Below are 23259 nucleotides of genomic sequence, written 5' to 3'. Positions count from 1 at the left end.
AAAAAAATATTGTTCCACTGGCAGAATTTTCTACTTATTTCCAGTGAAAATCTACTTGAAACAGGTGAAAATTGTTGTTTTTTCCAGTGATGAGACATTTGAACTAGAAATAAGACAAATATTCTTGTTAAGATTTTTGAGTTTTTGCAGTGATCCATTTTACTTATCCTGTGAAAGACAGATGCATATTGATAAGTTCAGAAAACTGTTTTTTATTGTTGTGTTTTGATGTATTTGATGTAAGCCCAGTGGATATTTAAAGCTTACAGAAGGCTGCATTTAACTGCTGCTATGTCATTCCTGCAGTATTTCTGCAGGTGTTTTGGTCAGTGCTATTATTTCTAATATATTATATTATTTGTATTCAGCACAAATTATCTGTCCCCATATGATAAAATCCACCACCCCCCCTGATTTCTTTTTACAACTCGAGTACTACCTGTAAATAATAATAAAGGCTCCTGCAAGTAGAAGTGGAGGAGCACGCACGCACGCGCATCAGTGAACGCGGCTCCGCTTCATTCATTGCTGCTGCTCGGATCAGACGCTCCTCTGCGAGGGGGAGGACGAGGCTGCAACCCGGGACCATGAGGGGCTCCTGCCGCCCGAGAAGCCCCCGGAACAAGGAAGGTCGGTTGCCAACTCCACCTCGCGTCCCACTTTCTTCTCCCTCTCTGTGTTTCTCTGGCATTTGTGTGTGTAGAGCTGCAGAGCTGCGGAGCTGCGGAGCTGCAGAGCAGCTGCTAGCAGGCTGGCCAAGTAAACAAGTCCGTGTCACGTAGCCCTGCTCCGGGGCTGACAGGAGCTCCCACGCTGGCTGGGGAAGATCTGCTCAACGTGGTTGTTTAGTGATCGGCACCGTGAGGACCGGGTCACTTATCTGGTAGTTTTAGCAGCGTGCTTTCCATTGCAGCGGCGTGTTTTTATTGCGAGCAGCAGCTGACAGTTGTGGGACTGTAAAGCCTGATTTATGGTTCTGCGTTAAATCGACGCAGAGCCTACGCCGTAAGGGTACGCGGCGACGCGCGCCGTACGGTAACGAAGGCTCTGCGTCGGTATAACGCGCAACCATAAATCAGCCTTAAACTGTTGACACACCACGTCATTTATAATTAGGTGTCAGAGCCAAAATACGTAACATTTGGTGATTTGCTTTGATTTTTTTAAGGATGATGGTAACATGTAGACTGCACCTTTTATTTAAAAAATCTTTTTTATTTTTTGAGGAATGTTTGTTATCCCTACAGAGGCAATTTGTTTTACGGGCAGTCTTTCTCTTACTTTTTGCTTTTATTTTATTAATTTAATTAATCTTTTTGAGGGTAGGCAAATAATAAGCTTTGCTTCAGCCTACCCCTTTTTCGGTCTAGATGTTATTTGTTTATTTGTATACTGGAAACTTCTTTGTTATGTTTTCTTTGAACAATTGAACGTTTTCTTGTTGTCAGTTTTATTCTTGTTTTTTTTATTTTTTATTTTTTTTTGTGTCATGACCGAAAATAAACTAAACTAAAACATTTCGGGGGGTAGGGGGATAATTATTGGACTTATGTAGTCGGGACTTCCAAATGTTAATGAGCAGAGATTTGTATAGTTCAAATATTTGACAAGTAAATGGGAGACAATATCAAACTGTGTGGTGTGCTGTGACGTCAGGGCTCAGTTTAAACCCCAGACTTTTTATTTAAAATTTATTTAGATGGGTTTTCATGTTTGTGGACATAATTCCTGTTTCATGTGAGGTCAGTGAATGGGACAGAACAGATTTCAGCGTAACTCCTCTTTGTTTACTTCTCTGAAAACCCAGCCAGCATTTCTGCATTCTTCAAAGACCAATGCTGAATTCCTGGTTTAGGATCCACAATGAACAGTCTGCATACAAACCAAAAAGACACTGTGCACACGTGGTATCTGTGATAATACTAGGGCATCTATAATCCAATGCCTTAGTTATTTTGAGGATAGTTCATTATGTAATTTCATGAGTCATTCATCCCGGAGGCCTATTTAATGTTATATTGCCGTGCTGTCATGTTAGTGGGCACTGACAGACACAGACTGACAGATTCGAAGGTGGTAGCAGTGGTTTAAATGTCTACAGCCCAAGCTGTTGTGGCAGATGTACAGGGGATGAACAAAGCTCAGGCTGTACTGGTGAGTAGGAGATGTAGCAGTCGGTCTGCCTGCATGGCCTAAGAGGAAGAGCTGAGCCAAAAATACCCCAGAATGCATTTTTATGTTTGTGGAGGCTGTCTAGCTTGTTTGAAGAGAGCAGGTGAACATGTAAACAACTGTTTTGGATTTTAGTGTTGAGCGTGGTGACAGCATGAAGTTGTTTACTGCTACAGCACTGTGAGGCTACTTCCAGACTGGCTGATAAGTATTGACTTAGCTGTGTATCCACATAAAGCACATGTGTTATTGCTGCAGTGAACATGCCTCAGTGGATGCAGCAGGCCAAACATGAATTACATGATGACGTTCACCTCACCATGGCTGCAGGACGTTAATCACCATACCGGAGAGGGTGCCTCTTAGAAGCTGCCACATACACGGAGTAAACCTCCTTTCATCCTTTTGTTTCCATAATCTTTATTGTTTTTCATTTATATGTATGTCAGATTTCCACTCCAAATCACCACTCTCTCCTTCTCGTCCTTGTTAGTAGCTATCTGTCACAGCTCCTCCCTCTCGCCCTCCCTCTCGGTGTCTGCTTTATCTGGGGGAAAGTTCACCCACTCTCTCGGAATCACATTAAAGGCTTCAAGCAAGGCTGTGTGTAATGCATGTGCTGTAAACTGTTTGGCTGTGCTGTGCACTGACGGAGCTCCTTGTTTGCATGCGGGGATAATTAATGTATGTCAGGATTGGTTGTAATATTTTTAATATGTATTGCTGTGCAGATGTAGTAAGATTTCTGTACAGTGGGGACATTTACTTGTGGTCATGCAGTCTGCGAAGACGACATTCTTGTAATCCTGTGATGAGTCTAAATCAGTATGAACTAAATATGAATACAACTAATACATTCCAAAAAACAGTCTAACATTCATTTATGTGATTGATTAGGAAACTAGGAACTGATATTGAAGTAAAAGATTTTGTCATTTGTATATTTACACTCAAAATATTCTAAATATCAAAAAGTGTGCAGAGTCCCTTGATCATGCATGATCACGTAACTTATATCTTCCTTTTCTTACAAGTCTGCACCAGAGGTAGGGTATGCTTTCATTGCTAATTGTCCAGGTGCAGGGTATGTACAAATAAACACAGGACCAAATTCATGGAAATGTGAGGAAGATAGAGCATGCATAAATGAAGAACTCACTCACTTGAACACTTACAGTTACTTGCACATCTAAATCAAGCTATTGGCAACAATCTAGCAAAGAATTAAACTGGAGTTTCAGAAAAGTCCAAGTATACATGCACAAGAAGACAATCGATTATTGAGTGAGCTGCTTTCGACTCCACGATGCTAGGTGGCGACACGCGCCCTTTTGTGTTCTCCCGGTTTGTTCTTTGTTGTTCGTCTTCTTCTTCTCCTACTGTGTTGATATTCTGGCTTTCACGCTTGTAACTTCTGGAAGGGCCAGTCCCAGGACGGCTAAGCGTGGGATGCGTATACATACCCGAATAACTCAAATTAAGACTGCATTATCTGGCACAAAAAGCTCAATCTCAAGAGATTCAGTTCGGTTCGACTACAGCCCGGCTAAGGTGTATACATGGCTTTTACAAATTCGATATCGGTCAGATTAAGGCAACAATTTGACTTTCTATTAGTGCATGTAAACGTACTGACTGAAGTTTGATGAGGATTTGGACCCATAAGATCATGTGATTTGTCTTCGTGCCTCTTTGTCTGATCTCTCCACTTGTCAACCTATTCAAAATATTTTGAAGGATGTTTTGAGTCCTAAAAGGATCCTTACAAAGGGAGTTGCGAGGAAAGAAGAGCCTAGTGTTAGGAACTATGAATGAGGATTCACCTCACTTAACTTTCTGGAGGTATTTTTCATATCCCTGTAAACATGTAAAGGGGGCATGACATCATAATCCCACTTTGTTTAACAATAAATCCATGTCTGATATTTATAATATGGCTGCACATATTATATGAAAGGGATAAATTACAGAGCAGGATTAATGGGTTAGCAAGGCTCGTTGGGCCTAAAACCAGTTTTCAGTGTAACAAAGGAGTCTCTCTTGACCTGACTGGATCACTATAGTTGTGTTTCTGTTGCCACTATAACTGTGCAAAACTTCAATATCACAAAGAAAAACCTGTAATGAATTTGAAAAAACTGTCAAATGTTACAAAAACCTTATTATGCTTTCATTAAGTAATTTTTCAGAAGTGTCTTGTCCAGTTTAGTGCAAAAGTGTAATGAAAACACTTCGTATTTGGACGTCTCCAGCATCACTGGATGTGACATAGTCGGTCATACGACCAGAGAGAAAGCAAGATGGCCTGCTTTGTGCAAAACGGAGGAGGACACGAAGAAAGATCATCCGCTGCCTTATATTCTGTTAACTATTTTCACAACGGCAGTAGCGGCAGTTGGAATAAGTTGCTTATAATGTTTCTGTCCATCTTCTTCGAAGTCGAGATCTTCTTCATTGTTTTGAAGAAAGGTATTGCTGGACGAGATTCGAAGAGATTCACGCTCTTAAAAAGAAGTCGAAAAAGAACTCGGCAGTGTTTTGCTGTTCATAAGTTTATATGAAATCTTAATTGAAAGAGGGTGAATAAAAGTTCCCAAAGACAAACATGAACACAGTTAGAGATACGAGGAACGCAGGGAAACAGCAGAAATCACAAGACGAAGTGAAAGGAAAAAGAGGGCCGCCATTTTCCTTGAGCGAGGCGAGCGGAAAGAAGGGCATGATGAACTCGGAGGAGATTTTCCGGGAGTTGAGAGAGTTGAGGAAAGAAAATAAGGAGTCGTTTGCAGACACGAAAGCCTCGCTATCTAGACTGGAAATGTCGGTTGCGGACCAGAGGATGGAGAAACTAGAGCAGAGAACTGAGGAGGCGGAAACGAGAGTCAGCGCTGCGGAGGACACCGGCCAGCGTCATGAAAGGATGCTGCAGTTCTTGGTGAAACGTGAGGCGGCTCTGACTAATCTGTGTGATGATTTGCAGAACCGAATGCGCCGCAACAATTTATCAAAAGAAATTTATCAAGTCCTGGAAGAAAGTGAGAAAAACGACATGGTTGGTTTTACGAAGAGATGAATTGAGAGCGTACTACAACTTCCGCCCGAGGTAAATATACAGATTGAGAGAGCACACAGATCGCTGGGTCTAGAGCCAGCCAAAACGGCGCCTCCAAGCTCCATCATCGTGAAGTTTCTGGATTACACAGTAAAGGAAGCGGTGTTGCGGCAAGCCTGGGCCAAAAGACAAGTAAAGTTTCAAGGTGAAGTAATTTACTTTGACCAAGACTACTCTCCAGAAGTGCAGAGGGAGAGAGCGCGGGTCTGTGGAGTGATTAAACAACTGAAGGAGAAGGGGATTCATGCCAGGTGCTGCTTCCCGGCACAGCTGAGAGTCAGACTGAGAGTCAGCTGTGCCGGGAAAAGTTTTCGGGAGTGAAAACTTTTCCTACACTGGTGGAGCTTGGCATCGCGGTGCAGGTGAGCGAGAGGGAGAGGCTGGAAGGGGAGCTTTCAAGGGAGACATGGCAAAAAAAAGACGGCGGGAACAGAGGAAGAAAAGACACTTCACTGTCTGACCCGGACCTGCGGTCCATTTTGCAGGGTTAAAATGATGAGTGCTGTGCTCAGGTAACAGATTTCGATGAGGTTGCCCTGTCACACTGTGACAAATTGTCACATTATCACTGACAATGACAAGGTGTTATCTTTATCACAGTGTATTACGGAAACAGCTGAACCTGCTGATTATAAGTGAAATTCATAAGGATGTTAGTAAGACAATAGGGGAGTTAACTCTGTTTTTATTTTATTTAATTTTTATGAGACCCAAGACAGGATTACTACCTTACCAAGGATTTTGTCTTTTTCTTTGGTTTGTGGTTAGGTCAGCACTTTCATGTTGCCCGGAGGGAATTAAAAGTCACAACCCTCTGCCTGTATTACAACAGGGGCTGGAAACATTTCTGTACTCAGCTGGACTTTTGGGAGTCACATATGTTATTTTCTATGTTCTGTGTGTTAAGAGTTCCTATATCCTTGACATGTTGGTTAAGTCCATACAAGTGGCTTTTGTACATATTATGGTATGGTCAAATACTTTTTGCAAAGGTGAAACTGGGGAGAGTAAGATGATAACAAGGAATGTTAATTTACCGTATGTCTGATTTAGGGGTTGTCAGTTATAACGCGAAAGGAATTAATAATCCTATAAAAAGAAAAAAGATTTTAACTCAGTTGAAAAAACTCAATTGCTTAATAGGATTGTTACAGGAAACTCACTTAAACGATGTAGAACACAGGAAATTGAGAAGAGACTGTGTTGCACAGGTATTTTATGCTTTTTGTTCAAACAGTAGGAAGAGAGGAGTGGCAATCTTGATGAGTCGGTCCATTATTTTTGCAGTCCAGAGAGAAGTAAAGGATAAAAAGGGTAGATACATACTTATTATAGGAACAATAGGTGGAACAGAGTTAACCATCATGAATATTTACGCTCCTAATGAAGATGATCCTACCTTCTTTAGTGAAGTAGCATCTGTAATGGCAAAGGAAGCCAGAGGTACCATAATTTTAGGGGGTGACTTTAATTGTGTTTTAAATGTGAACATGGATAAATTACCTTCTGATTATGCACCTCCTGGCAGGAAATCAAAAGCAGCGAAACACATGTTGGAAGAACTAGGGCTTGTGGATGCTTGGAGAGCCAAGAATCCAACGACTAAAGATTTCACCTTTCTGTCCATGGTACATGGGTCATATTCTAGAATTGATCTGATTTGCATTTCGAAAAAAAAGAGCCTGCATAAAATTAGAGAGTGTGTTATTGAACCTGTTACTTTGTCTGATCATGGTCCTGTGAAGCTGAAATTAGATTTAGACTTTGAGTGGCACTTCAAATACTGGAGAGACTGAATATCTAATTGCTAACTGACCCAAGTATCAAAGAACAAATAAAACAGACAATAAACGAATACTTCACAATTAATGATAACGGAGCAGTATCCCCATCAACACTTTGGGATGGGGCTAAGGCGATGCTGAGAGGGAAGTGTATTGAGATTGCTGTCAAATTAAACAAACAGAGAATGGCGAGGGAAAAACGGTTAAAAAGTAATATAAAAAGATTAGGACATGAACACAAAATGACCGGGGATGAAAATATACTGAAGCAATTACAAGATTGTAGAGCTTCCTTGGACGAGCTTCTTACACAAAAAGCGGAGAGAGCGCTTCGATAGACAAGTCAAAGATACTATGAGATGGGAAATCGTGCGAGCCGGCCTTTCAATTGAGAAAAGAGCAGTCAACCCGCATCGTTCCTAAGATAAAACACCCAACATCTTTAGCTGAGGTCTCACACCCAGAGGAGGTAGCAGAAGCATTTCAAACTTTTTATAAAAAGCTCTATGATGCTCCAAAAGAAACACAAAACAAAAGGAAATTGGAAGATATGTTTAAAGACCTTAATTTACCAAAACTATCTGTGTCTGAGGTGACCGAATTGGTAGCTCCAATTCGAGAAAGTGAGATACAAGACATCCAAGTCAAGTCACTGAAAGTCAAGTCACTGAAAAACAATAAATCTCCTGGCACAGACGGTTTACCAGGGGAATTTTATGAGACCTTTATGGAGGAGCTTGCACCAAAACTTTGCCAGGTCTCTAATTACGCTTTACAGGAAAATGACCCCCCAAAGAGCTGGTCAGAGGCCATAATAACAGTAATACATAAAGAAGGGAAAGGCCCACTGGACTGCGATGCCTATAGACCAATCAGTCTGTTGGGGAATGATGTAAAAATGATCAGTTCCATATTGGTGAATAGGATGCAGAAATACTTAGGTAAATTGATTAACCCTGACCAAACCGGTTTTGGTCGTCAGGGAGCAAATAATATAAGAAGAGTTTTAAATGTACAATCAGTAGCAAGACATTCTGCCCACCCGTCAATGCTTCTCAGTCTTGATGCTGAGAAAGCATTTGACAGGGTAGATTCATTGTATCTGAATTACACTATGGGACAAATGGGATTCAATTTGACATTTATAAGATGGATTAATGCCCTGAATAAAGACCCAACATCAAGGGATAGGGTCAATGGATACTGCTCCCAATTTTTTGAGCTTAAAAAAGGTGTTAGATAGGGAAACCCAGTCTCTCCTATTTTGTTTGCGCTGTGTATTGAACCGCTTGCTGAGTTAATAAGGGGAAATGATCAGATTGAGGGAATAGTGGATGATGGAGGCATGATGCATAACATTTTGTTGTTCGCAGATGGTATTATTTTGTTTATAAGAAATCCACAGTCATCTATACCAGCTCTTATGCAATGCCTACATATAGAGCATGGTTCAGTAAAAAGTACGTCACTCTCAACCCTTCCCACTCTAAATTCAAAACTGTGGTGTAAACTTAAAGGGGACCTATTATGGCATTTAATGTATATTTTAAACAGGCCTTGAATGTCTTTAAAAACAATCAAAAGCTTGTTTTTTCTACATAAATCAGAAATTCAGCCTCTGGGCCATGTCTCTATTTTTACCGCTTCTAACCTCCTTCTCTATGCTGGATTCTGAGGGGAGGGGAGGTTATGATAATGAGGCTCTGTGCTGATTGGCTGCCTGAATGACGTGTAGCAGGGGAGGACACAAAGCCTCTCCGGCAGAAGAGCAGCGGCTGCGTACACAAAGCGTGTCCGATGCGAGCGAGCTTCGGCGACAAAATCAATTCCATTGCTTTATTTTTTTGTATTGGACTGTCCTAACTGGCCGCGAGTTTAACGGTTTCAGTGTGGACAGAGAGCGTCCGATGTCACGCAGCTCGACGCGATAGTCGGACGCTCGCATGCAGTTACATGGTGTAAACGGATCTTAAAGCCTGAATTACAGTTCTGCGTTAAATCAACGCGTTCCCTACGCCGTAGGCTCTGCGTTGGTGTAACGCAGAACCATAAATCAGCCTTTAGTTACCTGAAAGGGGGACTGGGTCACTTCGTCTTCACACAGGAAGATTTAATTGAATTCTAAACGGGTACACCACAGTTATTTACTCCGATTTCTCATCATTTCATTTCTTATGTTACAAGACAAATGAATCATGTTAACTGTAAAGAAATCACAACACTGAATGTTCACAAATGACAACTTTATTGTTTAAAAAAAATAAAAGAACATAAGTTGTATATAAATAACATTTATGCGCTATTGCTGGCTCAATGAAGGACCGTGCTTCTTCTGAAGGTGTCGTTGAACAGCTTCAGGTGCATTGCTTGGAAGATCTGAAACCATTGTGGACAGGTGAGGGGTAACAAGTGATGGGGGGCGTGTCTCTGGCCCAGGTGTGCAATTATGTGGTGTTGAGCCAGCTGGGACAAACATTTTCCATAAAGGCAGCGGCGGACAGGTTGCTCTTGACAAAAGAGAGTGGAGAGTTGCATTTTAAGTCAAAAGTGCCTTGGAGTGTTCGGCTGTGGCCGGGGAATGGGAGGATGCAGTGAGTAGCAGCTCCATGCTGCAAAGAGTGCCTGTATACATTGCGCAATACCGCATGACAGACGGCATTCACAATCTGCATAGAGATGTAAGTTCTCTCTTGTGTATGGTGGTTTATGCACTACTGTTACGTTTATTCATATTCTATTATGAGTAAGGCGTCATTCGAATGTGGTTGTTTGTAGTGAGCTGATGCACCGCGCTGTGGGGAGACTGGATTCGTAGACTCCATGTGTTGCAGCACTTTGGTGAGCTGTCTTTTTGGTGCGTGTTGGCTGGGATGCGGTGCTCATCGACTCACGCTGTTGATTAATGGTGTTTTGTTTCAATGTCTTATACAGGGTTGTGCTGAGTAGTCACTGCTTTAGACCCGGTTTTGTTAGAGCCATAATACCACAGTGGCATTTGGGATAGCTGCTGTTAATGTGTGCCAACCTGTCTCTTTTATCGTTCATTACCTTATATATTTTGGGATAACGTGCTTTTTGTACATGTGTTTTTATCCAATGGATTTCTAAATAAAGATTGTATTTTTATATTCAGTTATTGTCCGTCTGAAGTGGTCTCTATAGCCCTGGGTTACACCATAAACAGAAAAAAATGTATTACGGTACTAATAGAGCTCCGGTGTTACTTAACGGGTAGGTGCCTCCGTTAGGGAACACTGGAGCTGCTCACCGGTCCGGTCCGGTGAGCAGCTCCGGAGCTAAGCTAAATACTTAGTCCATGCAAAGATCATACTTGTATACAAATATAAATAACATAAAAAAAATAACGTCACTTACCGCTGACTCGTGTGCAGTTGCCGGGTCCGTACCTTGGGTACTGATCCTTTTATGAGGGTAAGTGTCGATGCAAAAACTGTCCCTCGTTGTTCAAACAGTCACCACTTCCAAACAATGGCGGAGTTAGTTGTGGGCGTGGTTTCAGCAGCGGAGGCCGACCTATGGAAATCTGCGCCTGTCGTTACGTAACGACAGGCGCAGATTCTGAGCGGCTCGTAGAAGTTACATGACACTGGAAGGATCCTCCGGTCGGGGTGTGCAGACCCTGCAGAATTTGGTTGCCTTCTTCCTTCTCTGTGTTGGCAGGCTGAGGGGAGACCACTTTACATATGTTAAAGCAAGAAAAAACGTGTTTTTCATAATAGGTCCCCTTTAAGATACAAAATGAATGGGTTAATTATACACTAAAGGTATGGGAGAAGACTAGACAGATGTTGAATTTACCTCTATCTCTATCAAGGGCAACAAAAATAACTACTGTCTGTGACTTTCTGCCAGTAAAAATGGACAAGGGTTTCTTTAGATGGGCGGGGAAGAGCCTCAGCACAATCAATCAATTATTCGAAGGAATGACTCTTAGGGCTTTCTCACAACTTCAGGCAAAATATGGTATTGATTCTAAGGATTTATTTAGATATTTTCAAATTCGACATTATTTGATGACACACAAAGAGTGGGAAAAAAATAATGTATTGGTTATTTAAATTAATTAAATTGGCTTAAGCCTCATCCACCCACACTGGACCAGTGGACCCAAAGACTTAAGGATGTAAACTGTATGGAACACATAACGGCAAATCTTCGACTCCAGACGGACTTGTATCTTAAAAAACGGACACCTGTTATAATGTATTTAGAGAAGTGAGAATATAGTCTCTGTGCAACTGGGCTAGTTGGATTTTATTTTGTTTTATTTCTTTATTATTGTGAAATAAGTGGACTTATGAACAATATCATTCAACCTCTTGGCAATTTGATTGTTTGTCTATTTGGCATGATGTCATTTTGATACCAAGCTGAGTATTTGTACTTGTCATACTGTGTGAGAGACTATCAAGGAACTGGTTCTAATGTTAAAAGAAAAAAAAAGTCTTGCAGGAAGACATTTGACAACCCCTCTTAGGGGAACACATGCTAGCTTCAAGAAGAAAACACAGACAAAGCCAGTTGATAAGGTTTTGTTAAGTAATCTGACACATAGAAATCTAGAGTACATTCAGCTGTCCTGATAATCTCTTCCTCCGATGTAGCACTTGCTGTACAAAATAAGGTCAAGAGTTGCTGAAATTTCAACACTATTGACAACTTTGTGTCTTTGTCTTTGCTTCAATAGATTTAATCTGCACAAAAGTCCACAAGTCATCAAAAACTAAACCTCGTGAAGGAAAAAGTCAACTTGAGTGCACTTGACTGCATCTCTTAGCAAAAGGAAAACCTGTACATTTTAAACATTAAGACTTACATTTACACTCGCATTAAGCCACACTGTGTATGTCTATTTAATTTTTTTGGTAAGTGGCCTCGTTAAAATTCTGTCTGGTAAGACACTCCTCTGCAGCAGGGTGTGCTATTTTTATGTAACTGTGTCATTGTTTTTATAAGTGAACTTAACCCCACAGTAGATTACCATCTCTTACATTATGTTCAAAATAGCCCTGCTGGTTGACATGTGTAACTATTGTACCAGCTCAAAAATGTGTTTTTCACATTTCTTGACCATTTCATATAAACACACTGATTCAGATGCTAACACTTATGGAAATTGTAGTGTTTTGCTGAGCAACCGACCAAATGTTTAGAGATCAGAGTCTCCTCTGATCTCTAAACATTTGGTCAAACCTGCTACCACAATGGCATCCTGACAAATGAAATGTGAGAGACTTATTAGATTTAAAAAAAAAAAAAAAACGCTATTTGTTTTTTTATTTTATTAGTTTTATTACTCCTTTTCTGTTTATCTTCATCAGGTCCAGCTGATGTCCTAGCTGCTCTCTGACCCCTGGCCTCTGTTTCTATCACAAGAGATGCTGAATTGCAAACACAGCTGAATTATTTCTCCTGTGAAGATGCATCATTGTCTTGTATAAGCCACTGAGTGGAAATCTAAACTTGTTGGTTTTAAATATGAGGGTTCACAGTGCCATCTGGTGTCTCTCATACATTGGGTCTCACCAAGGCTGAGAAACAAAGCAAAGTAGACTTCCAGAAGCCTGAATGATAATATTAAATTGACAAAGTCTGGTCATTACTCATGTTTGATCTATACGATTCAAGAGGGGTTTATTGTCGTTATAGCCATGTACACAGTGCAATGAAATAACGTTTCCTGAGAAGTGTCAGTGCATCAATAACATAGGACAGCATGGGAGAACAACAATACAACATCAATAAACCAAATTATATCACTGGTTAAGTCCTCGGCTGTTGGTTTTGCAGTGAGAAAGAGCATAGAGCAGAAGTGATTCATCCTATCATTCTACAGCTGATATTTAACTTATCTATTTTGATTAATTTTTGTTGTTTGCTGTATATTATTTATATAATTACTCCTCCTCTCATGTTAATCATTTATGTTAAGCTTTACCATTTTTCATATCAATGACACTGACTATTTACTACTGGCCATGTGGTTAATGTGAGGTCCATGAGTGGGTGGGATGGGAGGGAGTTTAGTAAGGGGATAATAGGGTAAGGGTTTGATGTAAAAAAAAAAAAAAAAGAAAAATTACTGATTGTTTTATTGTTACTGTACATTGCTGCCTGGATTCAATAAAATATGTTAAAAAAAATAAACCAAATGATACATGTAACTGCTGGTGTAGTGCAAAAAATATGTATAAAGCTAATACAGAGTGACTTTATTATTATTAACATAATCATTTCTGCGAGGCAGAGCAGCTTTATAAATACAAATAAGAATATCTACAAGTTCTCTGCACACTTGTCAGTCTAAATTGAGTATCTACCTCTTTATTGAGCCAACAACACATTTTGTTAAATATTTTCCTTCTTTTTTCTGGATATAAATAGTGGCTGTTATTACATTTTTCAGCCATATCCGTTTAACTGTTAACCTATTTTTGTGTGTGAGAGCGTCATGGAATGGGTTTCTGTGTCCAAGCAGCTGCATCCAAGCCATATATCACCAAGTGCAATGCAAAGCATGGGATGCAATAGTGCAAAGCACACTACCATTGAACTCTAGAGCAGTGGAGACATGTTCTCTACAGTGACGAATCACGCTTCTCCATCTGGCGATCTGAGGGATGAGTCTGGGTTTGGCAGTTGCCAGGACAACGGTACTTGTCTTATTGCTTTGAGTCAAGTGTAAAGTTTGTTGGATGGGGGGATTATGGTGTGGGGTTGTTTTTCAGGAGCTTGGCTTGGCCCCTTAGTTCCAGTGAAAGGAACTCTGAACGTTTCAGCATACCAAGAGATATTGGACGATTCCACCCGCCCAACTTTGTGGGCACAGTTTGGGGATAGCGCCTTCCCATTCTAACTTGACTGTGTGTCGCTGCACAAAGGAAGGTCCATTATGTGGATGGATGAGAAAATTTGGTGTGGATGACCGTCACTGTCCTGCTCAGAGTCCTGACTTCAACCAAACACAACACAACACTTTTGGGGTGAATGATACCCCTTTTCCACCAAACCAGTTCCAAGGCTGGTTCTGGGTCACTGACTGCGTTTACATGCACTCAACAACCCTTTTAAAACCAGAATATTAGCAATAACCCGGTTTTGCACGGCCATGTAAACACCAATAACCCCTTTGAATAAGGCAAGGCAATTTTAATTATATAGCACAATTCAACACAAGGTAATTCAAAGTGCTTTACATTGACATTAAAAGCGGCAAGCCATAATTAGACAGTAAATAACAAATAAGATTGATAAGATGATAAGAAAAGAAGTAAAATAATAAAAAGCACAAGTTGTTAAAAAGTAAGGGCAGTAGAGTACAGCAGGTAAGTATTTAATTTAGGAGTACGCTTCAGTAAACAGTGATGTTTTTAGGCCTGATTTAAAGGAGCTGACAGTTGGAGCAGACCTCAGGTCTACAGGAAGTTTGTTCCACCGGTGAGGAGCAGAATAACTGAACGCTGCCTCACCTTGCTTGTTTCTGGTTCTTGGGACACACAACAAACCAGATCCAGATGAACCTCAGGGGTCTGGGAGCTTCATAGGAACTAACAGATCAAGCATGTATTTTGGTCCAAGACCATTCAGTGCTTTGTAGACCAGCAGTAAGATTTTTAAACTCTATCCTTTGACTCACTGGAAGCCAGTGTAGTGATTTCATGACCGGTGTAATGTGGTCCAGTTTCCTGGTGTTTGTAAGGACTCTGGCAGCAGCGTTCTGGATCAGCTGCAGCTGCCTGATTGATTTCTTGTTCAGGCCTGTAAAGATGCCATTGCAATAATCCAACCTACTGAAAATGAATGCATGAATTAGTTTTTCCATGTCTTGTTTAGACAGAATCCCCTTAATTCTAGCAATGTTTTTTAGGTGGTAATAGGCAGATTTAGTGATAAACTTTAGATGGCTGTTGAAGTTCAGGTCTGAGTCAATAATTACACCCAGGTTTCTGGCTTGATTTGTAGCTGTCAATGACATGGAGCCAAGGTGAGCGCTGATCTTTTCCCTTTCATTTTTAGGGCCAAGAAGGTGAAAAATGAATAACCCGAATTTGCTCATATTCAGGGTTTTTAAAAACCTGTATATGACCCCTGGGTTACTCCTTTTAAAACCCAAATATTCGGTCATGTAAACGCCTAACAGGATATCCCCATCAAAAGGAACATGAATTTGTTTTCTGCGCATGCTCTTTTTGCAAGGAATCTTGGTCTTTTGAGTCCAGGACGTACTTCTAAACATGGAGAAACGCAAGACCACGCCACACTTTTGGAGTGAGGAGGAGACTAATCACTTCATAAATGTAATGAAGGATATGAACATTTTGGCATTTGTAGACGGTAGAAAGTACCGGGATAGCGAGATTTACAAGAAGGAGAGCGAAAAGTTGCGCGAAGCAGCATTTGTTTTGAATTTGGATACAGGAAGAAGAAGTGGAAATGCCGGGAATTGCGTCATGATGTTCTCCGCGCGTCACTGTTTTGATCTAGATATCCCAAATGATTCATTACCATGTATACAGGGATAACCCTGTTTGCTCACGCATGTAAACTGAATATTCCGAATGTATCAGTAACCGGAATATTAGCAATAACCTGAATTTTGACTGCATGTAAACGTAGTCACTTTTTAGTTTGGAACTGGTCTTTCTGACAAAGAATTGGCTTTGGGCCAGAAAAAACGGTTCCAAGGTAGTACCAACTCTTTGCTGGGCTAGAGGAAAGAACTGCTTACATAGGCAGAAGGGGGCAGAGTTGTTAAGACCAACAGCAATAGCAAAACTGCGATACAGCGGCATTTACAAATAAGCGCTGTGCGCTGAACACCTGTCGATGATGACAAAGACATTAGATTTGCCGTTTTCTGGTCCCAATGAAGCAGCATAAAGCCAGAAGCATCAGCTGTACAATTGCGATAGTTGTCGTCCATAGTTGTTGTTGCTTCAATTTTTTTTTTTTTTAAACCCGTCGATTTTCAACGTTAGCACTCCGAGCTATGGAAAAGCAAACCGGTTCTCAGCTGGTTTAACGAGTTGTGAACCAGCACCAGCAAAGGCCCAAAACCAACTCTGGAACCGGTTTGGTGGAAGAGGGGTATTAGAGAGGAGACTGAGAGCCAAGTCTTCTGGTCCAACATCGGTGTGTGTGATCTCACAAATGCGCTTCTGGAAGAATGTTCAAAAATTCCCATAAACAAACTCCTAAACTTTGTGGACAGCGTTCCCGGAAGAGTTGAAGCTGTTATAGCTTTAAAGGGTGGACTTACATCATAGTAAACCCTAGGGGTGGAGAATGAAATTATTTAAGTTAATATGCAGGTCAGGGCAGGTAAGCAAATACTTTAGTGTGTGTGTGTGTGTGTGTGTGTGTGTGTGTGTGTGTGTGTGTGTGTGTGTGTGTGTGTGTGTGTGTGTGTGTGTGTGTGTGTGTGTGTGTGTGTGAGAGACTACCGGGGGGAAATTCACATCATGGAGTTGCTCAGTCTATTACTGTATGTACTCCTCTACACTTATGGTGATCTAAATGATTTTCCTGCAAAAGCAAACATCAATTAATCCTGTACAGGGTCATTGGGGTCTGTTGGAGCCTATCCCAGCTCATTGCAGGCAAAAAAGGGGTTACACCCTGGACAGGTCGCCAATACATCACAGGGCCTATAATAATAATAATGATAATTAATGATAATACTAAAAATTATTACGGTTATTATTCTCTGTTTGCTCGTGTTTCCACTCACTTGTGAACGAACGACAAATTATAATTTAAAAAAGGCAACAACATACTCTAATAGTTAAAGAATTTGCATTAATTATCATCTGGACTCCAGGTTTCTCCATCCTTTCTACAGACAACAGTTTACATAGAAACCACTCTCACACCTGCTGAATAATCTGTTTAAAATTTCACTATGGCATTAAATCAACAGTTAAACAGTGTGTTTAATGGTTTTTGTTTTTGTTAATCTTAATCTAGTAAAATTAATAGTGTATTTTTCCTGTTGCATTCCCGTGTGTGTGTGCGTGCGTGCATATGTATCCTTTTTTTGTAAAAAGTGTCAGGAATTTGTGAAAATGTTTTTTTTTTTTTTTTTTTTTTTTTTTAATTCTTTTTAAATCTGTTCTATTTTTCAGTTCATGGGGCCCATAACATGCTTAACAGTAAACAGAAAAAAGCAGACACTTTATTTCATTTTATTTTATTTTTTCTCCCCCTCCAAAAAATGGTTGATAGAATACCTTGACAGTCAACATGTTTACAACTTTTACAGGAAAAAATGTTCTGTTTCAGGGGAGGGCGTTGAGGGTCTGAACTTTTGCCATCAAAGCGTGCATGGGCTTCACTTGCTGGGGCTCGTGACGGGATCGTGAACAAGACTTTTCCTTTTCATCCATGTGTTCATGCGAGCTTCGTGCAGGCAGCGCGCCCTCCACTCCTCCCCCCGGCCTCTCCCATTGGCCGCTGAGCCTCGGGCTCTCCTCTGATTGGTCGCTTTTAAGCGCATTCGCTGCCCATGTGTGCTCCATGTGAACAACCGAGAAGTTGTTTTCTCCCAACATTTACCAGCTCCCGCTTCGTCTGCCCATCTACCCTTCCCATTACGGTACAACATCTAAAAGGTCTTTTCTTAGAAATAAAGGTTTTCTCGTGCTGTGGAAATGTTTGTGAAAACGTATTGTTTGAGGATTTAAACATTATTCATTTACATTAAAATATACTTAAACATGGTGGAGAAAACTAGTCTAAATGTTAATGTTTTTTTTAGTTTTTTAGGCCTCTGTGTGCATATATACATACACATATGTATGTATGTATGTATGTATGTATGTATGTATGTATGTATGTATGTATGTATGTATGTATGTATGTATGTATGTATGTATGTATGTATGTATGTATGTATGTATGTATGTATGTATGTATGTATGTATGTATGTATGTATGTATGTATGTATGTATGTATGTATGTATGTATGTATGTATGTATGTATGTATGTATGTATGTATGTATGTATGTATGTATGTATGTATGTATGTATGTATGTATGTATGTATGTATGTATGTATGTATGTATGTATGTATGTATGTATGTATGTATGTATGTATGTATGTATGTATGTATGTATGTATGTATGTATGTATGTATGTATGTATGTATGTATGTATGTATGTATGTATGTATGTATGTATGTATGTATGTATGTATGTATGTATGTATGTATGTATGTATGTATGTATGTATGTATGTATGTATGTATGTATGTATGTATGTATGTATGTATGTATGTATGTATGTATGTATGTATGTATGTATGTATGTATGTATGTATGTATGTATGTATGTATGTATGTATGTATGTATGTATGTATGTATGTATGTATGTATGTATGTATGTATGTATGTATGTATGTATGTATGTATGTATGTATGTATGTATGTATGTATGTATGTATGTATGTATGTATGTATGTATGTATGTATGTATGTATGTATGTATGTATGTATGTATGTATGTATGTATGTATGTATGTATGTATGTATGTATGTATGTATGTATGTATGTATGTATGTATGTATGTATGTATGTATGTATGTATGTATGTATGTATGTATGTATGTATGTATGTATGTATGTATGTATGTATGTATGTATGTATGTATGTATGTATGTATGTATGTATGTATGTATGTATGTATGTATGTATGTATGTATGTATGTATGTATGTATGTATGTATGTATGTATGTATGTATGTATGTATGTATGTATGTATGTATGTATGTATGTATGTATGTATGTATGTATGTATGTATGTATGTATGTATGTATGTATGTATGTATGTATGTATGTATGTATGTATGTATGTATGTATGTATGTATGTATGTATGTATGTATGTATGTATGTATGTATGTATGTATGTATGTATGTATGTATGTATGTATGTATGTATGTATGTATGTATGTATGTATGTATGTATGTATGTATGTATGTATGTATGTATGTATGTATGTATGTATGTATGTATGTATGTATGTATGTATGTATGTATGTATGTATGTATGTATGTATGTATGTATGTATGTATGTATGTATGTATGTATGTATGTATGTATGTATGTATGTATGTATGTATGTATGTATGTATGTATGTATGTATGTATGTATGTATGTATGAATGAATGAATGAATGAATGAATGAATGAATGAATGAATGAATGAATGAATGAATGAATGAATGAATGAATGAATGAATGAATGAATGAATGAATGAATGAATGAATGAATGAATGAGCTTTACTCCGAACATGAGAAAACATAAAAACACACAAGTCAAAATAGTCAAAACAACAAAAAAAACCAAAGCACGAAAGAAGCATGTGCTTATTTAATCTTTATTCATTTTTATCTTATTTAATTTAACCTTCTCCCTTCTCAGTAATTATCAATCCTCAGTTGATTTCAATATCCTGTCTTAAGACATATTCACAAACTACCGCATATATTGTGTACCAACACCTCATGAATATACATAGTTACATATTTACATTACATATGTACATATTTACAAAGAAAATAAATAATGTAAGTAAACAAGTGACTAAATGATCTGTGGAAACACCTGGTGATAATTTTTATATATATATATATATACATTTATTTATTTATATATACATTTATTTATTTGCACAATAACAACAGTAAAGTTTTTTTTATCATACAAGGACAAATAATTTGTGCAGGAGAGGAAAAGAAGCCTGAAGGGCTTATAAAAAATCCTCCCCCTCAATACAAAATCACCAAAACAAATCAGTCAATAGAAAAAGAATCGAAAGGAAAAGAAAAGGTAAAAGAAACAAAGAAAAATAAAATAAACACCCAAACAAAAATATCTATGAAATGGCAATTTCATTTTAGAACGAATAGCCTGTTAATTTTGTCTATATAAAAGATACCCCATTAAGTTGGTCCTAAACATTTTTAAGGATGACACTAACTTAAGAGATCTATCTAAACAGTTCCAGAGTTGAGGGCCATGAAATCTGATAAAGGATTGGTGACTGCAGGTACGACAAAGAGGTAAATGAAAGTTCTTCTTCCCACCTCTAACTGAATAAGAATGAATATCTCATGATAACAGAAAAAAATTATGAAAAGTGCCTGGAATGTCTTGTTTGAAATGAATGAATGAATGAATGAATGAATGAATGAATGAATGAAAAACTTTATTTCGAATATGCTAAAAAAAAAATATATATATATATATATATATATATATATATATATATATATATATATATATATATATATATATATATATATATATATATATATATATAATGATCAGTACAGACCAACATTGTGGACACAATTCCCCATTTGTTTGAATTAGAAGATGTGTCCAAACTTTTGGTCTGTACTGTGTATGTGTATAATATATACATATTTTACCATTATCTAAACGATAACGTAGACCGAAATGAATAGAAATGAAGAAAGTAATTCAATTCAATGTGAACGTGGAGAATGCATAACTACACTCATGGATTGAGGGGATAACAAAAGGACTGAGATAGAGACCCATATGTTATTGTTGGGGTTGTCGTCGGTAATCCTCGTTGCGCTCAGTCTTGGGGCGTTACGGTAGCGACAGGAGCTGCTGTTTCTCAGCTGATATGAAGCATCCTCCCCCTGCAGCCCCGCGTATCAGACCGGAGCTGAAGCCCACCGTCTCACTCCGCTCAGAGGACTGTAATGTACAGCTAAGGTCCCGGAATCCACGATGTTAGACAACGACGAGTCTGTGTTGGAGAGCCGCCCGCGGGAGCTGACCCAGAACCCGCTCCGGAAGATCTGGATGCCGCACAAGAACGGCCACATAGCGCAGAGACGCGGTGAGAGGACCGAGCACCGGCGTCTGCGCCGAGGACGAAGCCGGGCATCCACGGATATGTTTCTTACGGCTGATTCATGGTCCCGCGTTACACCAACGCAGACCCTACACCGTAACTTACGGCGTAGGCTTCGCGTCGATTTAACGCAGAACCATAATTCAGGCTTTATTCTTCAATCACAGGGGTTTAGGATTGTTACATGTGTAAAATCTGGCACACTAACGCGCGTTTTTACACACATTTTTTGCCGATTTTTACCGGCGGCAAGGGGAGACTGTTTATTTTTGCATTTGTCCGTGTCGCATCAGTTTTTTTTGTAATCCGTGATTATACGAACACGCCATTGAGGGCAAATTTAGGATTGGGATTAGGAGAATAATTGTCCACGCGGATCACATCTGTGGATTTAAGGCTGATTTTATGGTTCAGCGTTAAATCAGCCTTTACTGAGGGCCAGAACTGACCGGCTGCTCTTTTATCTTGCACGGTTGCTTTCTTGCAGGTCTGTCCTCTCTGCAGGTCTGCTTGTTTCTGCTGACTCAAGACACCCCCCACTAGCTACAGCTAGTCCTGTCCTGTATCTGAGTGTTCTGCTACTCTTAATCTATTAACATTTATGCCAAGTAGGCTTTGTCCTGCACGAGCACCAAAAGGCATAGATCCAAACCCCCCAGAACAGTGTTATCTTACAGGAAGGTTGCTCTCCTTCAGTTGAGTCAGGAGTTTAGGCAGGGACCCAAAAGTTTAACCCCATAAGGCAAAATTGTTGTTTGCTACAGAATGATCTTTTATTTTTCAAAAAGAACAAAAGAAAAAAAAACTGAAATGGCTTGAGACACAGCAAAATGTACATGGACAACAAGCAGAAATAACCCAAAATGTGGGCTCCTTTTTTTTTTAAATCTACAGAGCTCAATCCATGGCCTTTGTACTACAACATGCTGATCTCCGTAATGAATAGGCATGTGTCTCCAGTTAGCTGTTGAAGAGGTTTGTCAGATGGACTAAATACAGACTTTATCCTCTCCTATAAACCTGCTGTTTCTTAACGTTTTTCTCAACACTCCCTCTTAGATCTGACGGAGTTTATGATGCTGAGTCAACATTCATGAGCTGAATTTTTATTTTCACTTTCTATGTTTTTTTTTATGTCAATTCTTTTCAGACTTAAATTAAATTTCAGCCTAATTGATTCATTTTGAGGTACTATATGTAGGGAGTTCAGTCCCTGTTCCTATGGTACCTGGGCTTTGTATATCAATTCATAATGACCACAAACTATTGATGTGTGGAAGAAACAGACGTATTTGTCTAACCCCGTATCAAATACATGTAAATGTATTACACTGTTATTTGTTGTTATCACATAAGGCCACTGTGTGTATTTCAATTGTATGTGTGTGATGTTTGTTACGGGAGGCAGCTGATTTGTACTGCTGGAAAAAAGTGTTACAATTAAGACACAAGAAGACATAGTAGTTCATGTGTCATCAGCTCAAGCACATTGTGACTTAGAAGAAGATTAGATCACATTTTATGGCAAACTAATGCAGAAAACCAGTTATGTCCAATGGATCTGGATTGTTTTTTCTTGTCACCATATGACCAGCTGACAGTGAATAGATCAGCCACATGGACGTGTCCCATTACCCGATACCTGATCCAGCTATTTATTTATACATATTGGATTCAGTATCTGACATTGATATCAGTATTGGTGCATCAAATTTAAAAATGGGATCAATTAATCTATTAAAATGTGTTTTTCTTTCTTTTCCTAGTATGTATGACAAACTGTCCAACTCTGATTGTGACTGTTGGACTTCCTGCTCGTGGGAAGACTTACATTTCAAAGAAGCTCACTCGTTACCTGAACTGGATTGGTGTGCCAACCAAAGGTACGCATCCCCACATGTAACACCTAGATATGGACATGTTTTAAAATGGAAAGCCATTAAAGCCATAATCTGCTTGAAATACAACTGTCGTGTCATCTGTGACAGAGTTCAATGTTGGCGACTACCGGAGGGAGTGTCTGAAGATCTATAAGTCCTTTGAGTTTTTCCGTCCAGATAATGAAGAAGGGGTAAAAATCCGAAGGTGAGTGCGCACAGAATTTTCTGGATGTCACTCAGTATATTTCAAGGAACAGTCAACAATGACAAAACAGCAGCTTGCAGGTTTTTGCTTAAACATTTTGGCAAACACTCTTTCAAGAACTGTGAAATTTGGTAATGCTGGGACCAAAAACCTGCAAACCTTTTGTCTGCGGTGTCTGGTC

The 23259-nt window shown here is 39.2% G+C and overlaps 1 protein-coding gene across 2 annotated transcripts in view; it reads left to right on the top strand.

Moving 5' to 3' along the window:
* The first annotated feature begins 527 nt into the window (after positions 1-527).
* The window catches only part of LOC133448772 (6-phosphofructo-2-kinase/fructose-2,6-bisphosphatase 4-like), a 33715-nt gene continuing 10983 nt past the window's right edge, over positions 528-23259 (top strand). Inside the window, exons 1-3 of one of the 2 annotated variants that reach the window (XM_061727625.1) lie at positions 528-630; positions 22760-22876; positions 22982-23078. In XM_061727625.1, coding sequence (XP_061583609.1) covers positions 588-630; positions 22760-22876; positions 22982-23078 — 257 coding nt within the window. In that variant the 5' untranslated portion in view covers positions 528-587. Of the gene's footprint in view, positions 631-20771; positions 20979-22759; positions 22877-22981; positions 23079-23259 lie in introns of those variants that run through there. The other variant, XM_061727624.1, reaches the window with a different exon arrangement.

Source organism: Cololabis saira, chromosome 8 (genome assembly GCF_033807715.1).
Source record: "Cololabis saira isolate AMF1-May2022 chromosome 8, fColSai1.1, whole genome shotgun sequence".
Classification (NCBI taxonomy): Eukaryota; Metazoa; Chordata; class Actinopteri; order Beloniformes; family Belonidae; genus Cololabis; species Cololabis saira.
Note: the sequence above shows the minus strand (reverse complement) of the source record. Positions and strands in the feature narration are given on the sequence as shown.